The sequence below is a fragment of the Rhyacophila brunnea genome, unplaced genomic scaffold, assembly GCF_057557595.1.
Source record: "Rhyacophila brunnea isolate RB1 unplaced genomic scaffold, BYU_Rbru_1.0 scaffold_23, whole genome shotgun sequence".
NCBI classification, from domain to species: domain Eukaryota; kingdom Metazoa; phylum Arthropoda; class Insecta; order Trichoptera; family Rhyacophilidae; genus Rhyacophila; species Rhyacophila brunnea.
In genome coordinates, this window is record NW_028232893.1 from 1,098,503 (window position 1) to 1,118,931 (window position 20,429).

Sequence of the window (20,429 nt, forward strand, 5' to 3'; positions counted from 1 at the left end):
CATGGTAAAAACGCACTACCTTTCGATCTAAATAATCAATTAAAAATATATACAGGTCAGATAGTTGTATTTAACTGATTGAATAGAGTAAATTAATAAATTTGCATGTTAAAAGTACATAACTTTCCAACATTTTATAATATAATAACTATGAAAAAATCAATCAAAGTCATGGGACATGCCAAAAACGCAATGTACAAACTTTGGCGAAAATGCCCTATTGACAATTAATGATTTTGTCGCTACGGGAAACGACACACCCATTGTTGGCTTTCTCGAGAAGTTGAGGGCTACACCCCGCATGTATTCCTTATAACCGAACTGTACCAAATATTTAATACCACACGCGTTTCGTTCACACAGTTAACTTCAAGTATATGTTACATTTTGTTTTCGATTAATGCGTAGGTCCATCTAAGACCCCATAATTTGACTAACCCACGGCATGTACTTGGCCGCATCGGTGTACACGACGAACTGGGAGGTGTCGCAGAAATTTGTATTGCGGTCCTTCAGACTCACGGAGACGATTCCTCGCAGTGCCCAGAAGCCGTTCTGCTGGACGTAAAGTCCACCACCAGAGTCACCGTTACAGGGACTGGAGCCATCTCTTTTACCTATAAATATAAACGTGACATGGTGAAGTAAGTAAGCGTAAGTTTATCATCAATGCATGGAGCGGCCAACATTTTGGATTTAAGATATCACATGCACAGAACAGATAATAAATAGAATTCCGATAAGCTATATTCAATAGTAAGCAACAAAGTAGGCTTGAAAATAAATGTAACAAAGACAAGTCATGTTCAACTGCTTTGCGGACCAAAAAGAGATCCTCACCAATGATACTCAGCTCGAACAGGTGAAAAACTACATCTATCTGGAACAACAAGTTTCTATAGATATATGTATATTTGACGAAATTTTATTGTTCGCAAATAAAGCTAGGCTGGAGTGCTTTTGGCCGCCTGAATAATGTCTTCAAAAGTGACCTCCCACTGTGCCTAAAGCGCAAAGTGTTCAACTAGCGTGTGCTTCCCGTGATCACATATGCGTGTGAAACATGGGCCATAAGTAAAAGAGAGATCCAAAAACTTAGAGTAGCACAACGTGGTATGGAGAGGTACATGCTGGGCATAACGCGAAAGGACAAAAAAAAGAATGAGTGGACAAGGAAGCAGACAAGGATTTGCGATGTGATAAAGTTATTTTAAAGCCTCAAATGGAGATGGGCTGGACACATAGCACGAAGAAGGGACAATTCTTTGACAAATTTAGTCATCCAGTGGTATCCAAGTGGTACAAAACGTCCGCAAGGTAGACCTAGAGGCAGCTGGATCGGTGAAATGATAAAGCTCTGCAGAAGTACGTGGCAACGCAACGCACAGGACCTAGATAAGTGGAATCAGCTTGGAGAGGCCTTCATCCAGCAGCGGATAGATTCAGGCTGATAATGATGATGATGATACGTCACATGATACAATTTCAAGTAAAATATCTAATAAGAGTACACAAGGATATTTATAGATAAGATATTTCAAGTAGCCTTTCAATGTATTCATTCAAAATTCCACGGGACAATAATTTATGTCCCAGGACTACACCGAATACCGCCGAAACTCAGTGTGGCATCATTCTCTACCGTAAATTAGTACCTACCGACCGAATGTAAGCGTCGAGTAAAGTTGTGATTATATTAAGATACATGTCGCGTACTATCACGTTGTCACGGCTACAAATTTAGTAAGTATATGGTTTCGTCATTTCGCTGAATATTTTTATCGTAAATTCAATGAGTAACCTAGTAGCGAGTCTTTGTAAATTCAATAATATTTTGAACATAACCTAACCCGCAGACCATAGATAATAGACAACATTCTTGTAGAAAATACGTAGTGCTAACCACTAAAAATTAAAAAAAACATGCAATTTTTACATGATTCGAAAATGTGTAGGCATGTGGAAAATGATAAAAAAACGTTCATTGAGTCATGCAGGTGTCGATGCAGTGCAGTTCAACGTGAGGTGACCTCATTGTTGTTCTGGAGGCCAATCCCCGAGTGAAGCACTGCAAAACACATCACCGAACCGCTTCAACTGAAGCACGTAAAATTTGTAGTTTTACAGGAGATATTGTGTGTACAGAGCTTCGAGTGAAACGGGTACGCGATATATAAGTGCGAGTGAGAAAGCATTAAGCATGCTTATACCTCATGTCCATGCGTTAGAGTAAGATAGAAAGTAAACATGTTGTGACGGACTCTTGTCAATTTCATGGAAATTAAATAACATTTTTATCCATTTTGGTAATGCCTTCATATTTAATCAGTACTTACCGTTAATGTTGCATTATTTAACCATTCATTGTTGAAGTACGTAGCCAATTAATCTTTAAACAAGCTAGTTACGTCTCCAATATAACAATATTACAACACGGAATTTCCGTTGTATTTTGTAAACAAACATGTGTGTTTGTGTATTACAAAATCACAATAAATATTTAAATGAGGATTTAAACACAAAATAACACTTTCAACGGTAATAGTTATGTAAAAGACAAAACACAATAGATGTAGGTACATACAGCTTTCTACAATATTACGTTGACATTAGATCTGACGTTTACCGTCAGCGCCTCTAGCGGCAACGCATGTACCTAGCTCAACTCACCCGCAGTGGACAGCGGCGGTTGACTTTTAGTATGCTACAGTGAAGTAGGTTTGCGTAATGTTTGCGCAACTGGTCACTTGTGCTCAGTGGCGCACCCAGGGGGTGGGCCAAGGGGCCCTGGCACCCCCCAAACATGAAAATTATCAGAATGATTTTAAACATTGAAATTTAAAGCCAGTAAACTATACCTTGGGGCCGGCAAAAAATGATTTGTAATTCTCCAGCACCCCTTTTAGAAAAATTTCTTAGATTTTAATTTCTAACACAACACTAATCTCAGGTTTTTTAAAAACCCAATCCTTAATGGAACTGTCAAAAAATTCTCGGTGTTTACCCGAATTCCGGAGTGGTGTAGGTCATGGCTGGGGAGGGCTGACAGGCCTCTAGCCTGGGGGCCGGGGCTGTGGGGGGGCCGGCGTGTCGGGTTGACCAGATAAGTGAGATAAACACACACCATAAATTAGCTTTGATAGTAAAAAAGTCGCCTGCGGCGCCATTATACTTCACGGTCATGAACATTTTCAATTACTTATATAATTGTGCAATATATTTTTTGACTATTATGTGTCGATACTCGACAGCTTCATTATTAAAGTAGATGTATTAAAAATCGCCAATAATTCACTGTATAAGTACCCTTAATTTGAACTAAAACACAATTTGAAAAACGTTAATGTAGTGTTTCACACTGCATTTAATCTTAGCGGTAGGTAAGGGGGCCGCCAATCCTAGTCTGAGGGCCCGTTTCAGGTTGTGGGGACCATGGTGTAGGTAATAGACAAAAGACCGATAAAAGAGAAGAAGAAAAAGAGCCTATGAGACTAATTTACATTCTCTTCCTTGGGCCCCCCCCCAATATTAAATCCTGGGTGCGCCACTGCTTGTGCTTCATAGTGCTTTATTCAGGAATTGCCGTCCTGGTGATTAAGGAAAAGATTTTGCTACTGATAACTGATAATATTTATTTAAAGGTTCAAAATGTGCTACGGGATAGGAGCATCAGTCTGATAACATTTTAAATACCAATAAAAACGACATTGCACACTTTTTTCCAGGAACGGCAGCTTATTGTGACGTCACGTGTTAGTAGGCGACATTTACTATAATGTATTTCGCACTTAAGCGATGATGTGAGAGACATTCTCATTCGGGTAGCGTACCAATATTATCTGATGTCCACCAAACTGGAAGGCTACCACTATGTATATAGGACCTTTATTCAGTGACGTCCCTAGACAAATTGCCACCCCTAGGCAGCGCCAAAATGCCGCCCCATTTTTTTCATCCTTTCATGACTCCAATATCTAAGAAATGTGTTGTATGGATACATTACTAACAAAATATATACCACCAAATCAAAATGATAAATTTAAATGACATCTCTGCTTTAATAGACAATATTGCGAGTCCACGGTTTCAGATACATTTAAAATACACCCGATAATTTCCAAAACTCGCGAGTGATAGGTATAGTGCAAAAATATTTGGATACATGGTACCTATGTAAGTACCTACCTATAATTCAAATAAAATTTGAAAAATTGCACGTGTTATTGCTACTCATTAAGGACGTGACGTCCAAGGACGACAGAAGTAAACTAGACATCGCGAACCCGACAAAAAAAAATACAGTCCTGTTAAGCCTTTTAAGTAATTAATAAATTTTGATTCCAACCAGTGAGCTGATTTTTTTAATGGAAAGATATTTCCGTCATTACTAAGTTTAGGTAGGTAGCTTTTTTCTATATAATATTATAACTAATGATTCTCCTCTATTTGCCGCCCTTCGAGTAACTGCCGCCCCTAAGCGACGCTTAATCTGCCTACCCCCACGGGACGTCACTGCCTTTATTAGATGTGGAGAGGGCTATAGAAGGAAACCAGAACCCATCTAAGATTTCCACTTTCCTGAACACGGTGATATTTACCTGCACATAGCGTTGTGTCACTTGTGAGGAAGTGGAAGTCACTGTGTGCTGCTCTGCAAGTGTCAGTGCTGACGATGGGGACCTCCAGCATCAGAGGTTCATTCGTATGCACCGTTCCCGACCCATCACGGCCCCACCCAACTAACTGTAAAAAGTTACAAATACATAATATATAACACAGATGTGTGGTATATTATCGCTACAGTTTGCAAACCAAATCCTCTGGGAATGTCATAAAATGTGTACGGAAAGAGAAGAGCTGCTCAAGTTGATTAAACCAGCTGTTGAACCCATAGGACCGTCTGACCTGGTCGCCATAAAGCCCAATAATTATGTTGCATTTAAAAAAAATGGGGCGTTATACAGTCAACGTCAAAATCTCTTTACTTGGATTGTTCGGCAGTTTTGTAATAGCTTTCGAATTGACAATTTTTTTTTAAATTTTGCCTCTATGTGTTTGTAATAATTTTTAATAATTAAAGTCATAACTGCTCCTCAGACATTCCCAGTCATAAAAATACTGATGCTTTAGATTCAAACGTATTGTTCCGCGATACGCCCGATTAAGACCGGGTAAGGTTTGGTAGCGCCAATAAGGTCACAAAAATGCTACGGAGCCCATTGTCCGTTTTTACTACAATGAAATTAGCTACAATATAGATATATGATAATATAACCCTTCACATCGTTTCATACCAAGGGGCTGGTCAATGGACGTCACCGATTGTCTTCATTTCAATAACTGTGAACACGCAAAACTTATGTGAAAATAACAAAAATCGTCTACTTATTGACATACTCTACATTGATCCGCTTTCGAGTATTAAGTTGTAACCAGCTTCTGATAGTCTCATAATCATGAGTAACTTCAATTTGGTTACGAATTAATACAACCTATTTTTTTTTAAATTAGTTACGAAGTCTCAACTGAGGCTTATTAAAACAATATTTTTTTTAAATAACTAGTATTCAAATATTTTTTCTAGTAGGTATAGCAGTTTCTAGTAGGATCTAGTAGATCCATATTCTGACTCATACACAAATTGAAAAACAAAATGTGTACTTGCCAGACCCAGGATTCCAACCTGGGACCCACTTCGCCAAAGGTCAACGATTAAGTCGCGCGGCCATCGTGGGCATACATAGTTTTAAATTATGTACGTTCAATAAAGAATCAATTCTTGTAAATTATTCGTTGAATAAAAAAAACTGTTTAAGTATAATAAATAAGTCGAATAAAAAAAATGTTTTTACACAATTTTTTAAAAATATTGTTTATTTGTTCGCGTGCAGATGTATGTAGACATTTGTGTAGGTGTAGGTACTAGGTTTAGCTTACGGTTCCCGTCTGTCCGACAACCGCACTGAGGCTGTTGTCTCCCTGCCAGAGACAAGCCGGTTTTACGGTTGTGGTGAAAGTGACGTCAGCGACGATCAGCACTGCGATGTCTGCCTTAAGGGGAGTGGTGGAGTAACTTGGATGCAGCATGATCTGCAGGGGTGTGCGGGTCTCACTGAAATCGAATAACCTGAAGCCGCCGAAGCCAAGTAACAGGTCGTTCACGGATTGTGGTCTGCCTTGTCTCGACACGCAGTGACCGGCTGAAAATGAAAGGATTTTTTTCAATTTATTAACAAAATATCTTCAGTTTTTGTTGTTCAACCGCGGCTACAGTTCAAACGTCAAAACAGTCAAAAACGTAAACGTACTGCTGAAAATGTCAATGTTGTGAATCAAAGTGTGGATTAAAATCCAGAACAATCAATTACACGTAGTTCTCGAGAACTTGGACTTTCTTATGGCACTACATGCACATGGAATATTCTTCATGCAGATATACTTTTGAAGGCATTAACATAAGAATTTAAGCCGAATGAACATTTGGTGCATTGAGATTTTGCTGATCGGGCTTTAGAGCAACTTGAAACAAACCATTATTTCATGAAAAAATCACCTTCAGCAATAAAGCTCATTTTTGGTTAAATGGCTACGTAAATAAGCACAACTGTCGCATTTTGTAGTAATGGAAACGCACGCGCTATTGTCAAAACTCCTTTAATCCATAAATATTAACAGTTTGGTATGGTTTATGGTCTGGAGACAATGACATTAATATGGGCGAATCATCTGGGAATAAAAATGACACTCACTTTTTTGTCGGGTCTGCCGAATGGCATAATCTGTTCTATCGCCATTACAATAAAGGTGATATTGCTATAAATTCCTGATGCGTGATATCGCATAATGGAAATTGCGTGACGTCTACCTATACATGTGCGAATGTCGCTGTGCGTGAATTTAATTGCTAGCTACTGTATTGAGTGCGTTGTGCATTAATAATGTCATTGTCTGGAGGTGTAATTGGAACCTATTTTTTGCCCTAAATTGCAATGCAGATACTGTTAATGGAGAACGCTACAGAAATATGATTACTGATTTTTTCTGGCAAAAATTAGATAATTTTGGTCTGGACAATATCTGGTTTCAAAAAGATGGTGCAACATGCCATACAGCTCATGACATAATCATCTTATTGAATGAAAAGTTCAGTATACATTATATATCTCTTATTTGATAACCCTTTACATATTGTCACATTTTAGATATCTATACCTAAATACAAACTATGTAAATGCTCACCAAGAGAAGAAGATGGAAGATTGGTTGTGTCTTTGACACCAACCCTCACCCTGCGGCAGGACGAGAGCAATGGGGGATGGACTTATATTTCTTTCACTTTTACCCTGGCGTTTCATCGGGAAGGAGCTCTGCACTTAACTTACTTTTGATCACGGCTGGTACGGACGCCGTTCACATTAATTCTCAGTATTGATTTCGCTTCATTGAACTTTCATTACCATTTGTAAATTCAGTGTCTTCAAATGAACCAGCAGATGAGTACCCCTATTTTTTGTATTATATTGTTCTTGTAAAAGTATATATATATTCGCATAGCAAATATCACGAGTCTCTTGAATTTCATGTCTCTATCTTCTCACTTGTTTAAATAAATTCAATGTTTTCTAGCTTATAATAAACAATTGTTACCTCTAAATTACAGTGTTTTCTTCAATATACCATCATGTACACATCTAGGAAGCACTTGGCGCCCTAATCATTAATCAATTTTATCATACACTTACAAGTCTTGTTTATAGACATTTTTCTTAGTCTCTACTCTTCTTAATTCTTTTTTATTATAGTCTATAGATACAAGTTCACTGATAGTCACATCCATTTGTCAGCGCGATCACACGCCCTGAACATTTTACTCTTTACTCTTATATCTTAATCATGCTCTACTCTTAACTTTCAACTTCTCTAATCTCTTCTCTAATATTCACATTCTATTCCTTACACTTCACACTTCACACTATTACAATATACTTACGATAGAAACGTTCGCCATTCCTGCTCTATGTGCTTTACGATAGTACTGACAGCTACTGCTACCCTTTTTAGATTAGATTGGAGGCTGTGGTGACGTTGATTTTTCTAGATATTGTGCGTGAAGAAATGAAGTAATAAATTTATAAATCAAACCTGTAACGACATGCTTGCTTGATATCAGAGTTGCTCCGCAAGTGAAGACCGGTGTGCTGGTTTTGACAGTGAGGAGAGCGGTCAGCCATGGCCAGTCGCCAGGGTGAGTTTCCATTCCCTTCACTACCAAGAAGTTGTCAGCTCTTCCAGTGCCACATTGAAGGAATCTGAGAAGAGATGTTAAGATTAATGGATGTTACTTGTGAAACTACTTATATATGTTTTTAAGGTTTATCTAAGTCATGTATTTTCTGAAGCTTAAAAGTATATTGTGTGGCGCGTAATTCGAATGCTGTTAAGGGCCCACGTACCGTATAAGAGGTGAACCATATTAATTTAGGGTATCTTTCAGAGTTGAGTGTGAACAATCTGTAAATTTGTATAACAATGTATAAAGATACCTGCCTTTTCTCATTCTAGAAATGTTTGCAAAGAGTCATAACTAGGGATTCCAAGCCATTTTCGATAGCTATGAATCCCGGGAATGATAAACATAATCCCGAAACTTTTGGGATTGATTTTTTATCAGTTTTTATGGAAAATAAAATAAAAACGAAAATATAACAGAATAAATACTTATAATAACACATAACTACATTAGAAATAAACTGAGTTTGAATGAAGTATGATTTATACCCATGTGCAAGTTGCCGATTCATTTTATTTTTTCACATAAATTAATAAAAATAATAAAGATTGTAAAAAACAATGCTTCGCACTATTAACAAAGTAATTCTACCATGATCTCATACGTTTTACGGCAATTTCATATTTGGCTGACTAATTAGATTTATCAAGCGGAAAAGCCATAAGTACACCATGATTTTCTTTACTATTTTAAATCTCGCTAACCCATTCATTAAGTCTTTACTATCAGAAACCGCAATCTAATATTAAATTCACATTATTATTTATATTACAATATTATTTACTCCATTAAACTTATGTATTTTCAAGATTGAACGTACACAATATTAACAATACAAATGTCTTAAATAGTATAAATTATACTAGATTTATTTTTGACCGATTTTATCAATGTTATTTGTAAATATAAAAAAAAATATATTAACTGTGGAAAAAATTCCAATCCTGGGACCAGTCCCGGGATCAGAATTTTGGCTCGGGATTGGATTCCCTAGTCATAACTCATATATGCCAAAAATCTAGTTTTGAGATAATAGCAAAAAACTACCAGAGCACTGTTTTTGTAATTAGAAGAAAATTATCTATATAACTATCTTAAATATTAATTACAATTTACATTATTTAAAATATATATATAATATTCCTAAGGCTACAGATACACAGCACATTATAAGAAATAGACTTCCTTGATTGGTTAGAAAAGCCTTGATGGCAGAACATTACAACACATTATTCATTGAAATATGTGAGTTATGACATCAATAGTCAACTTTGTCAACGATTGTCAGATGGTTTAATGTGATTTTTGATAGCCAACTATCTTTCTTTATATAGATTAATGCCTTTAAAATCACTTGGTATATTTAACTAAAAAAATGTCAAAATTGCAAAATGTGAGTTATGACACCAACAGTCAACTTTGTCAACGATTATCAGATGGTTTAATGTGACTTTTGATAGCCGACTATCTTTCTTTATATAGATTAATGCCTTTAAAATCACTTGGTATATTTAACTAAAAAAATGTCAAAATTGCAAAATGTGAGTTATGACACCAACAGTCAACTTTGTCAACGATTGTCAGATGGTTTAATGTGACTTTTGATAGCCAACTATCTTTCTTTATATAGATTAATGCCTTTAAAATCACTTGGTATATTTATCTAAAAAATGACAAAATTGAAAAATGTGAGTTATGACTCTAGGCGACTCAAAGACACATATTATCATTATCACATATAATATGTTAAATAATACCACAAAAGAAGATTTTTGTTAAATTATTAGTAATCAGACCATAGGTATATGGTACATATTATAAGATATCTGTGGTTATAGCACATTTTCAAATTATTCTTCTATCAAAAATGAATTATACATTTAATTTTTATTATAATTTGAAAGTATATTATAATATTATATTATCTATTATTAAAGAATTCTAATTAAAATGTATTCGACAAATATTTCATTAGAGTTTCTATTTTATAAAAGTATAATTTATTATTTTAATGTCCATTCATTTCCATTTTCAATAAAATGCTAAAATTAAAAAACAATTTACATTACGAAATAAGGTTTTATAATGAGACGTAATATCACGTCATGCCTGCCTTGAAATTAGTATTTTCAATCGCCGAAAAACAAGTTGTTATAAAATCATATTTATAATGAAAAATGTTTCTTTGTCAAATTATTTTAGCATTTATTGATTGTGAATGAACGTACCTTGATACATTAATACATTACACCATTCAACCATCGCGGCCATCTGTGCAAAACTGTGCGTATATTTTCAATTTTAAACAACGACGCTTACCGTATTCATATATTATTTTATGTGATCACGAAATGTTTATTTATAGAATAAAAAAGGAGAATGATTGATTTGAGTTGCCCCATCTCCACCCGCCATGTATATGCAGCCGCCTTCCATTACGCTATAAACGTGTCAGAATGAAAAGATTTTAGTGAAATAGAAAAGTTCCTTGTCCCGAAGCGATGCTGCACGGGACTAATGTAGCAACCATGCAGTTTTAGAAAATAAAAAGAATCTTGACTTGCTCTGCCGTCATTTATCTTTAATGACATGGAGGGTCATCTGCACCCGTGTGCTGAAACTCTGCCGAAACAGAGGAGTCAGGAGATGAAAGTAATGAATCTAAGGAGGGATCGGAATCATTCCGTTCTCCATATGACGCAGCAAATTTTTCAAATGCCTCAAAGTTGGCCTTGATTGATATCAAGTCGGTGTGCCCAATCGGGCCCACGTGTGGACGGACCCGAGCATCATATTATATTTATATTTTTTTTTCTTACAAAGTATAGAGTTAATTCCTAAAAAAATATTCAAATTCTTTATTTCAGCCTTTATATGACACGTGAGCCCTTAGTCCCGTTAGCCCTTAGCCCCTAGCCTTTAACCGTTTAAAACTGATTTTAATACATTTTACACAATAATTTTCGTTTTAAATAACATAATAATATTAGGTACCTATCTAAAAACATTAAAAATATTATTTTATAATTCAAAACCAACACCAAAAAGTATAAAGTTTGCGTTAAGTACTTAATTAAAAAATCGATTTTTATTATTAGGTACATTAAATTTTATAGATATTTAATTATTGCCATAATATAGTTTGATACGATAAAGATTTTTGAATAATTCATAGTTTTAGCATATTTTATTTAAAATTTAAAAGAACATCGACTTTTCTAGAAAATTCGAAATCTTTTTGAAGTTATACTTCTTTAGGCCCGTTTGGGAAATCAGGTCAGAGTGTATTTTTGGCGTGTGACATGTAACACATAATTTATTTTTTCACACGAAAAAAATCGCACTCGATTGGATTCGAACCACCGATTTGTTCGGTTATCTATTATTAACGCACTACCTTTACGCTACAGTATGATACTGCGATCGTGACGATTATACAGTATAATATTATAGTTTAGAATTGTTCCGTTGCCTAGGCAGCGAATTTATTATTGTCGGCCATTTGCAATTTCTTACGTAAACAAACTATTAAACGTCATAGTGGCAGTTGTTACTTTAAAAATAAAAACAACGAGAAACCATTATATAATTTAGTAATATTAGTTAAAGTGCATAGAAATAAACCAACGGCGCTTCAATAAGCGGCCCGTTTTCTTACGTGTGTAATTTAAAAAGATAATTAAGAGCTAGTCGAAGAATCTAGGTTATCACAAGTTTTGTTTTTGTTTTGTTACGCCAAAGATGTATAACTTATAACGCGCGTACATAAGTACACACATCGATTTTTTTTTACTTCGAGATTTGGTATTCTGAACTCATCAAAACTTTTAATCTATGCCGTAATTATATAAGTATTAATTAAAATTAATAATATATGAATTAAAATCATCACAATTAATTAAAATTAAGTAAAATGTATTCAATTGCTGTTTTTGCTAAAAACTTTATTCTCACCCTTAAAAACACAGTCACGCTTACAGTGGCGCATTTCTTTGACGCCAATGACGCAATAGTATTGTCAGAAAATTTAAAAGAATGCCTCCGAAGAGTTAAAATCCGTCACGAAAGTTATTAAATTACGTTGAAATTAAAAAAAAATGCGTATTTCCCACAAACTAAGTGTAAAATATTACCCAAAACATAACAACATTCCTGAATTTATAATTTGATTTAAATTTAGGTAAAGTTGGTAGGTATATACTGCTGTATGTACATATTTATTGTGATTTGTGACAAAGCAGACTGTATAAATTAAACCATGTATGTATGATTTACACAAAATTAATACAATGTTAATAAATTAATATAAATATATTATTAAACAAACATAATTTTTGAAAACACTTCTGAGAAAAATAAATACTTATATTAAAATCAATAGAAAAAATCTTTTGAAAAAAGTAAGACAACAGGATAAAAAAAATAATTAATTAAAAATTATTTGCAAATTCAAGGAAGCTACAACACTAAAATACTTTGGAGTAATACGTGATTAATTATAGCATGCCCCCCACAAGGGGGGGGGCTGACAGGGCTCTAGATAAGTGAGATAAACACATAAATATCATAATTTTGCTCTAATAATAAAAAAAATCGCCTGCGGCGCTATTGTCCTTCATTAATATTTTTACACAATTGCTGTATAAAGTTTAATTGTGTATGAGATACTCTACAACTCCATAATAATTCAAATAGATGTAAGTATTAAAATATACAAAAAACACTAAAATATACACATTAATTTTACTACGTACACCATTTGGAAAACGCTACTGTCGAGCGTTACACTGCCTTTATCCTAGGGGGGGCCGTCAAAGATCCTAGCCTGGGGGCCCGCTTCAGGATGTGGGGGCCATGAATTATAGTAATACCTACTTTGATTTAAAATACAAAAGCCGATAGCCAATCATACGTCAATTTAGAAGACGCTATGTATGTTCAATATATGGAATGTTACATTTTCAAAATCTTGTGAATTATTCATTTGCATAAAAGAAATGGTTTATTAAAAATGTTAGCAAGTTCAAGTAGACGTTATAACCAAAAATTTTTGGCGAGAGCCGGGCGTCGGTTAGTAATTAATATTCCTTGATTTAAAACACAAAAACCGATAGTCAATAATAACGCAATTTGATAAGCATTTCATGTATGACCTACTAGTTTAAATTGTCATCATTAGATATGAGGCTCGTAGCATAATTGGTTAATGCACAGATTGCTGTGACACTAATGGTTATACGGGTTCAAAATCCCGTCGAGTTTCGTATTTTTTTCAAATATAATTGACAATTGTTTGTAGTGGGTATATATTTGAGGTGTTTTCAAGTTATGTATGTTTAACATTATTTAACTTTTTTATTGGCGTCAATATATTTGCGTTTTGGCAGCATAAAACTTATACATTAAATTTAATACACAACAATATATGTAGTAAGGAATGAAAAAGATATCATTAAGTTAATTTTCGAAAAACCTAAACATATATTATGCTTTTTTAATACCGATAATGTCGGTATATTGGATTTTTAAAACCGGTATTTCGGTATCGATAAATAGTTGAATACCAGTAAAGCAATCCCTGGTTAAGGTTTTCCTCCTAATGTTTTAAATTTGTTATTTTTTATCGTTTAAGGCCTCAAAATCAGTAAGAGCGTTGAGCATCTACTTCACTATACGCACCACTAGAGTTAGGTATTTCCCGAGAAAATCTCAATTACGAGATTCGGAATTTCTATAAAAGAATTCTCGAGAATTCTCGAGATATCGGGAAATTTAAAAAAAAACCTGTAAGAATCCTAAAATCAGTGTAAAAACAGACAAATTCCAAAAAAATATGATTTTTTTTATTTATGTAAGAAGACATAAAATAGAAGTAGGAAAACAAAAATAATTCAAAACATTACTTATTGAAAAAGAATTTAAAAAAAAACACTGCGTTAATCTCTGCGTCTGACAATCGCGTACGCTTTTGAGATACAAAATTCCTTGATGTTGCAAAAATTGCGCTCATTTTGAGTCGACGTTCGCTTAATTGTGTTAAATGCCCCGATCAGTCTTTGAACGTTTTGTTTTTTATGTCCACTTTTTTCATATAGAAAATCGTTTTTCAATTAATATTTGATAGTAAAGAAATCCCGAATCCCGAGAAAAGATTTTTGAGATCCGGGATTTCCCGAAATGTTAAAAATTTAAATTCTCGAGATCGGAGATGGGAAATCTCGAAAATTACTCGAGAATTCCCGTCGGGAAATTCCCGAAACCCAACTGTACGCACGTTACGTTACGCACTCTGCACGCTTCATTACTTTGGTATTGTTTATACTGACGGAAGGAATAATAAAATAATTAACACTATTGTGAGAATTGCACATATCTGTTATTTTAAACACACTCATCCGTTCTGTTATTTGTTTACAAAAAAATGTCAATAATAAATACCTACATTATATATTGAGTTTTCGTAACTCTTTGTATGTGTGTATTATTTATATGATCAAAAGGTTTGGATTATGACTAGAGTCTTATGACGTGTTTATTTTACAACGTTTTTATTAGCTCGTATTCTTATTTGTCCGGTGGTTGTTTATCCCATACAAATCTTGCAATCGATGTTTAACTAACTTCCCGACTGGCTAGACATTTGAAACTTTTAGAATATATCAGAACACGATGTCAATGCATTATTTTAATACTTTTAGCCATCTGTAAGTAGAATTGAATTCATTTTCAGTTAATTCCTTTTTGTATGAACAGTTATTTCGGAAGAAATCCGTAATTCAATCCACTATTATTGGTTGCTAGGTGAATGGTCCTAGCAACTAAATTATTAATATATACGTGCGTTACTATGGAAATCAAAATGACATTTCAGTATTCAAAATTTCTATATTTGTTTGTTTGAGCATATTGAGCATAATAATTCGACAGAAAATTTAAAAACGTTGTAAGTATATAATAAGTTCTTTTAATCTTGTAATTATTTATTTTTATTAATGTCAACCAACAGAATTCATTTTTTTTACATATACTTTGTGAACATTACAGATTATTAATTTAAGACGTTCACAGCATGAAATGAAATGAAATGAAATTTAGAAACAAAGAAATATTATTAAAACAGTATTATATATAAAAAAGTAATAGATCTGTATTAAGTTATTAAACAGTAGAAAAGTGTAAATACAAAAAATATAAATTAGATACAAGGAAATACCTACACCGAATGAGCTAAGCAGGCTCTATTTTGAGAATGTATAAAACAACGTCCACCTATACTCATCCTCAGGTAGGTGGAATATATAAAAAAAATCCAGACAGAGTTATTGCCCTCCCAATTAGCATCACCAATGGCAGGTTAGTTCTGCTCCTTGGGAGAACAAACAACTGATGCTCCCGATTTCTAAGATAGTTATCAGGGACACACAAGTCAATACTACCAAGAATGGCAGAGTTCTCATTTACACCTCGTCGCAGCGCATCTATTCTATACACAAGGCTGCTATCGGCGGCTATCGCGAGTAGTTTATTATATACATGTATTGAGGTATTATAATTGTTACAATAAGTTAGCCGTCTAGCGTTTTTATTCGCGCGCATTCCAGATACCTACATGCAACCTCATTGGGCCGTCCACAAGCATTCACGCTGTGACGACTGTCGAGATACAGGTGACCTCATTGAGGTGTCCACATTCATTCACGGCGAATCGTGGCACGCGCCATGTGGACAAGGCCTAAACTGTCAAAACTGTTTATCTCGCTCTAAAATTTAACACAGTCAAGAGGGTGCTGTTAAAACAAACGACTTTTTGACAGTTCAGGCGGTTAAATTATTGTAACATGAACCGCGTCAATACATAAATATCGATACCACAGTTCAATAGGGAAACAACTCAAAATTTAAAGGTTTTGAGTTAAGAATGCCATTCGATGTAGAAAGGTCTTATCCTTATAATTCAGCAAAAGAATCAAAAATCTCTTCAATGTGTCATTAAATCGAATAACCCTTTCTGAGATTAATCAGTAATTCCGTTATATAATCAAATTTATTGGCTAATCCCTTATTAAAATGTACAATTTCATTGTGCATTGATGAATTCCACTAAAATAAATATAAAAAAACACACTTGCATCGAAATCATGGCTTTAAAATTAAAATGAGAATTACTGCAAAAATTCAAACGCCATTATCTTCGAACAAGGTTTTATGTGTTGTTCCCCTATTGAACTAGGGTATCGATATGATAAACTACCCTCGATAGCCGCCGATAGCTGCTTTGTGTATAGAATAAATGCGCAGAAGTATACAATATTGCTGAATATAATAGAATATAAAATAAATACATAAATTATTGATGGTCACAAAAACAAGCTGAAACAGAAAGCACTAATTAAATCAAACAGTGAATATTGCTGACTGCTGTTATTAAAAATTGCATAGAGTAGAGGTAGAAAAGTGAATACATTATAATAAAAATAATAAATAAACAGATTACCAGAGAATGGCAAATTAAAATCAAGTATATAAAAGGACACGTAATATAATACAATTAACAATATAGCATTTTTTTAATAGATGGTAGTATGCAGGTAGTTTTAGAGACAACTTATTATCAAAGAGGCAAGGGAACAACGCAGTTTCACTCGATCAAAATGATCATTCATAGTTTTTCAGAGTCAAACCACTGGACAATAGTAACCAAGATTGGTTTTGTTAATGTTAATGACGTGTAGTTGGTAGTTAAGTGGTAGAATATTTACTTTAGAGTGGGTATAACAGGGGCCAGTGTGATTCATATTTCAGTCAAAGAGAGTCCACAGAGCGAGTGCCACGTCATTTTAAATCAAATTTACAACAAAATTCCTGGTCATCGAAGATTTTATTTTAAAAACATAATAACATTAATAACAATTATTGTCGGTAAAGCAATTCATTGCAATGATTTATTAGGTTCCGTCACCGCTGTTCGCCGGCCGGCCGAATGTAAAACAATGTGAAAAATAATAAAAGTATATAGGGTGCCTGCACGATACCTAATATTTATTTTTAGGCGTTATAAATTATTTCGTGCATTGGCTTTACTCAACCAACAAAATACAATAATGGTACCTACCTATTGTTGCACTAGTACATATTATATTATAAAAGTAATTGCGTTATAGTTTGTAAAAGTGTCTCTAAACTCGGGTACATCACTAGATATATTGTACGTTTTTTTTAAATATGCATTAGAATTAAACAATATATTAAATATTTATGTAGGTCTTACACATTAAAAATAAATACTATTCATTATTTATGTTTTGGATAGCACATGAAATAAAAATGTAGGTAGATAATGTGTTTCAAAATCCTTCGTATGTTTAGTTCTCGTACAATTTCAGGTTAAAAAGTTATTAATCTATTTCTAAGTTTCTAAACTACTAAACTAAACTCTACGTTTAAAAACGTCACAATATCCACCATATTGGTTGCAATACTTCCCACCAAAAAGCTGATTAACATATTGAATTTAGTAACATTTAAGTATATTAAAAGATATTATTTTTTGGTCACCCCATACTCACTAAGCTGAAGCGAGTTTGTTTGTTTTAAATTTAATTTATTGACCATTACTTTTGACTCACGTATCGGCGGCGACTTTTTAATATTAATAGTAGACCAGCTATTCCGGACCACATATAAAAATATCATATTTTCAATTCTCAAGGGCATTTCTGTAGAGCGTCCCCTTTAGGTATTATATTAAATTTTATTTTAAACATTAATTGTGGGCCAGATGCATAGTTAATCGACTATGCATAAATCTATTTATAATGAAACCTTAAATAAGAGTAAATTAATTATGTTACTTTCTGCGATCAATGTTGCTGCTATTTTTTAAATTGTAATTGCCTGATAACTGCACAATATAAACTGAAGAATTATTATTAGTTGATTAGTTTATTTAGGTTTAGAAGTAGTGTGTGGTTACATGTAAATTGTAAGTATCACATTTCGTCTTAGCACAGTTCACCGTGAATTGTATTACCGGAAATAGATGGATGTATATTTGATGAAATTGAGAAAAAGAGTAAAGCTAGGCTGGAGTGCTTTTGGCCGACTGAATAATGTCTTCAAAAGTAACCTTCCAGTGTGCTTAAAGCGCAAAGTGTTCAACCAGTGTGTGCTTCCCGTAATCACATATGCGTGTGAAACATGGACCTTAAGTAAAATAGAGATCCAAAAACTTAGAGTAGCACAACGCGGTATGGAGAAGTGCATGCTGGGCATAACACGAAAGGACAAAAAGAGTAATGAATGGATAAGGAAGCAAACAAGGCTTTGCGATGTGATAGAGTTCATTAAAAGCCTCAAATGGAGATGGGCTGGACACATTGCCAGAAAAAGAGACAATCGTTGGACGAATTTAGTCATCCAGTGGTATCCAAGAGGTACAAAACGTCCGCAAGGTAGACCTAGAGGCCGCTGGATAGATGAAATGATAAAGTTCTGCGGTAGTACGTGGCAGCGAAACGCACAGGACCGAGAGAAGTGGAAGCAGGTTGAAGAGGCCTTCATCCAGCAGCGGATAGATTCAGGCTTATGATGATGATGATATTATGCTATACTATTGAGATTAAAAAAAAATATGCGTTGTTTGTGGAGCATTGCAGACAGTTATGTTCAAATTTTATTAGATTCAATAAGAACATGGTTAGATACGACTTGACACTTACAAGCGCTTACCAGAATTTTATATAAATATATACCTACGATATGTTCATTTTTCTATTTTATTTAACTACCTATTTTCTTCTGTCTCTTGTAAATACAAGTGTTTTTTTTAGACTTAAATTTGATTTCAATACTATACGGCCATTTTTCCGATATGTAAAACAGCTCACGGTGAAATATATGACATGGGTAACTACATACGTAGACATTTTTGGACATGTACGGCCTTAAGGGAGAGTCTCTAAAAAAATCATTTGAACCCCCTTAACCACCATAATAAGAAATAAGAAATAAGAAATTGAAATAATGCTACAATTTATAGATGGTGTTGGTTAGTTTTTAAAATTCAATTACACCCTGCGAAAACCGAGCCATAATAGATAATAGTCAAAAAATACTCGTCTATCTATATCAAATCTAAGATTGTGCAATTACGTCATTATACATACATTTATAGTTTATACCTATATATAGTTTGGTTTGGGCAGGGCTTAATGAATTTAAAAAATGAACCAGCAATATAACGAAACAAAATAAATAAGTATGCATGAAAAAGTGTGCACAACTTTGTCATATCGCCCAAAATATACCAAAACTATTATGGTTTGATTTATGTAAGGTTTAATTGGTTCTTAAAAACTAACCAACACCATCTGTAAGTCTTAGTTAAATAAAAACAAATACGTATGACTAACAAAGTTTAATGTGCACTTTTTAATGAGAATCTTAAAGACCTACATCCACCCTTCGCTACTGACCCACTCTAAAGTCGGCTTCGTGTTGATCAATTGCCGAGACCAGCCTTGAATCACTACATAGAAAATGCTGAATTATCGATAAACAGTAGGTACCTAATCGAAAACATTAAATACCTAATGGAAATTTGTCAAAGAATTAAAATTGAGATGGTCATACCTTGTATTCTGCAGTGTTGTAGTCGGCTGCACAGCAACGGTGGGGGTGGGAACAGCAGGGGCTGGATTTGAAAATTGTTGACCATTGTCAACTGGCCTCAAAGAATTGAACTGATCCTCACTATAAAAATTGTTGTTATTATTCGTCGGTCTATACTGGAACAGGTACTGGTCATTAGGATTTTTCTGGTAATTATTATTTTGGTAGTAGTTTTGTTGGGGGTTGACTTGGTTGATATCCTGATTGTACAGGTAGTCTGGCGGGTACCTGGGGCGGTCTGTAGACACAGGAGCGGCCGCGGGGAGTTGGCCACCCGCCGTGTTGCCCGTAGCCAACTTGTGGTCAAGGTTGATGCTCGTCACGTATTGAGAAGGTCCATCGAAGTTCTCTGGAGAAGAAACAGAAGACAAACTTATTAAAGATTCATGCAGATTGTCATAAAACTACTCGCAAACTAAATTCGTTTTTTAAGACTATGTAGAGGCTTACTCAACCCTACAACTGACGC

The 20,429-nt window shown here is 34.3% G+C and overlaps 1 protein-coding gene across 2 annotated transcripts in view; it reads right to left on the reverse strand.

Moving 5' to 3' along the window:
- Positions 1 to 281: 281 nt before the first annotated feature.
- Positions 282 to 20,429, reverse strand: part of LOC147069319 (serine protease gd-like) — a 34,922-nt gene continuing 14,774 nt past the window's right edge. The window contains exons 3-8 of one of the 2 annotated variants that reach the window (XM_085950478.1): positions 20,189 to 20,309; positions 19,922 to 20,041; positions 8,143 to 8,309; positions 5,938 to 6,200; positions 4,599 to 4,743; positions 282 to 617 (exon numbers count right to left, since the gene is read on the reverse strand). In XM_085950478.1, the coding sequence (XP_085806604.1) occupies positions 415 to 617; positions 4,599 to 4,743; positions 5,938 to 6,200; positions 8,143 to 8,309; positions 19,922 to 20,041; positions 20,189 to 20,309 (1,019 nt within the window). In that variant the 3' untranslated portion in view covers positions 282 to 414. Of the gene's footprint in view, positions 618 to 4,598; positions 4,744 to 5,937; positions 6,201 to 8,142; positions 8,310 to 19,921; positions 20,310 to 20,429 lie in introns of both variants that reach the window. The other variant, XM_085950477.1, reaches the window with a different exon arrangement.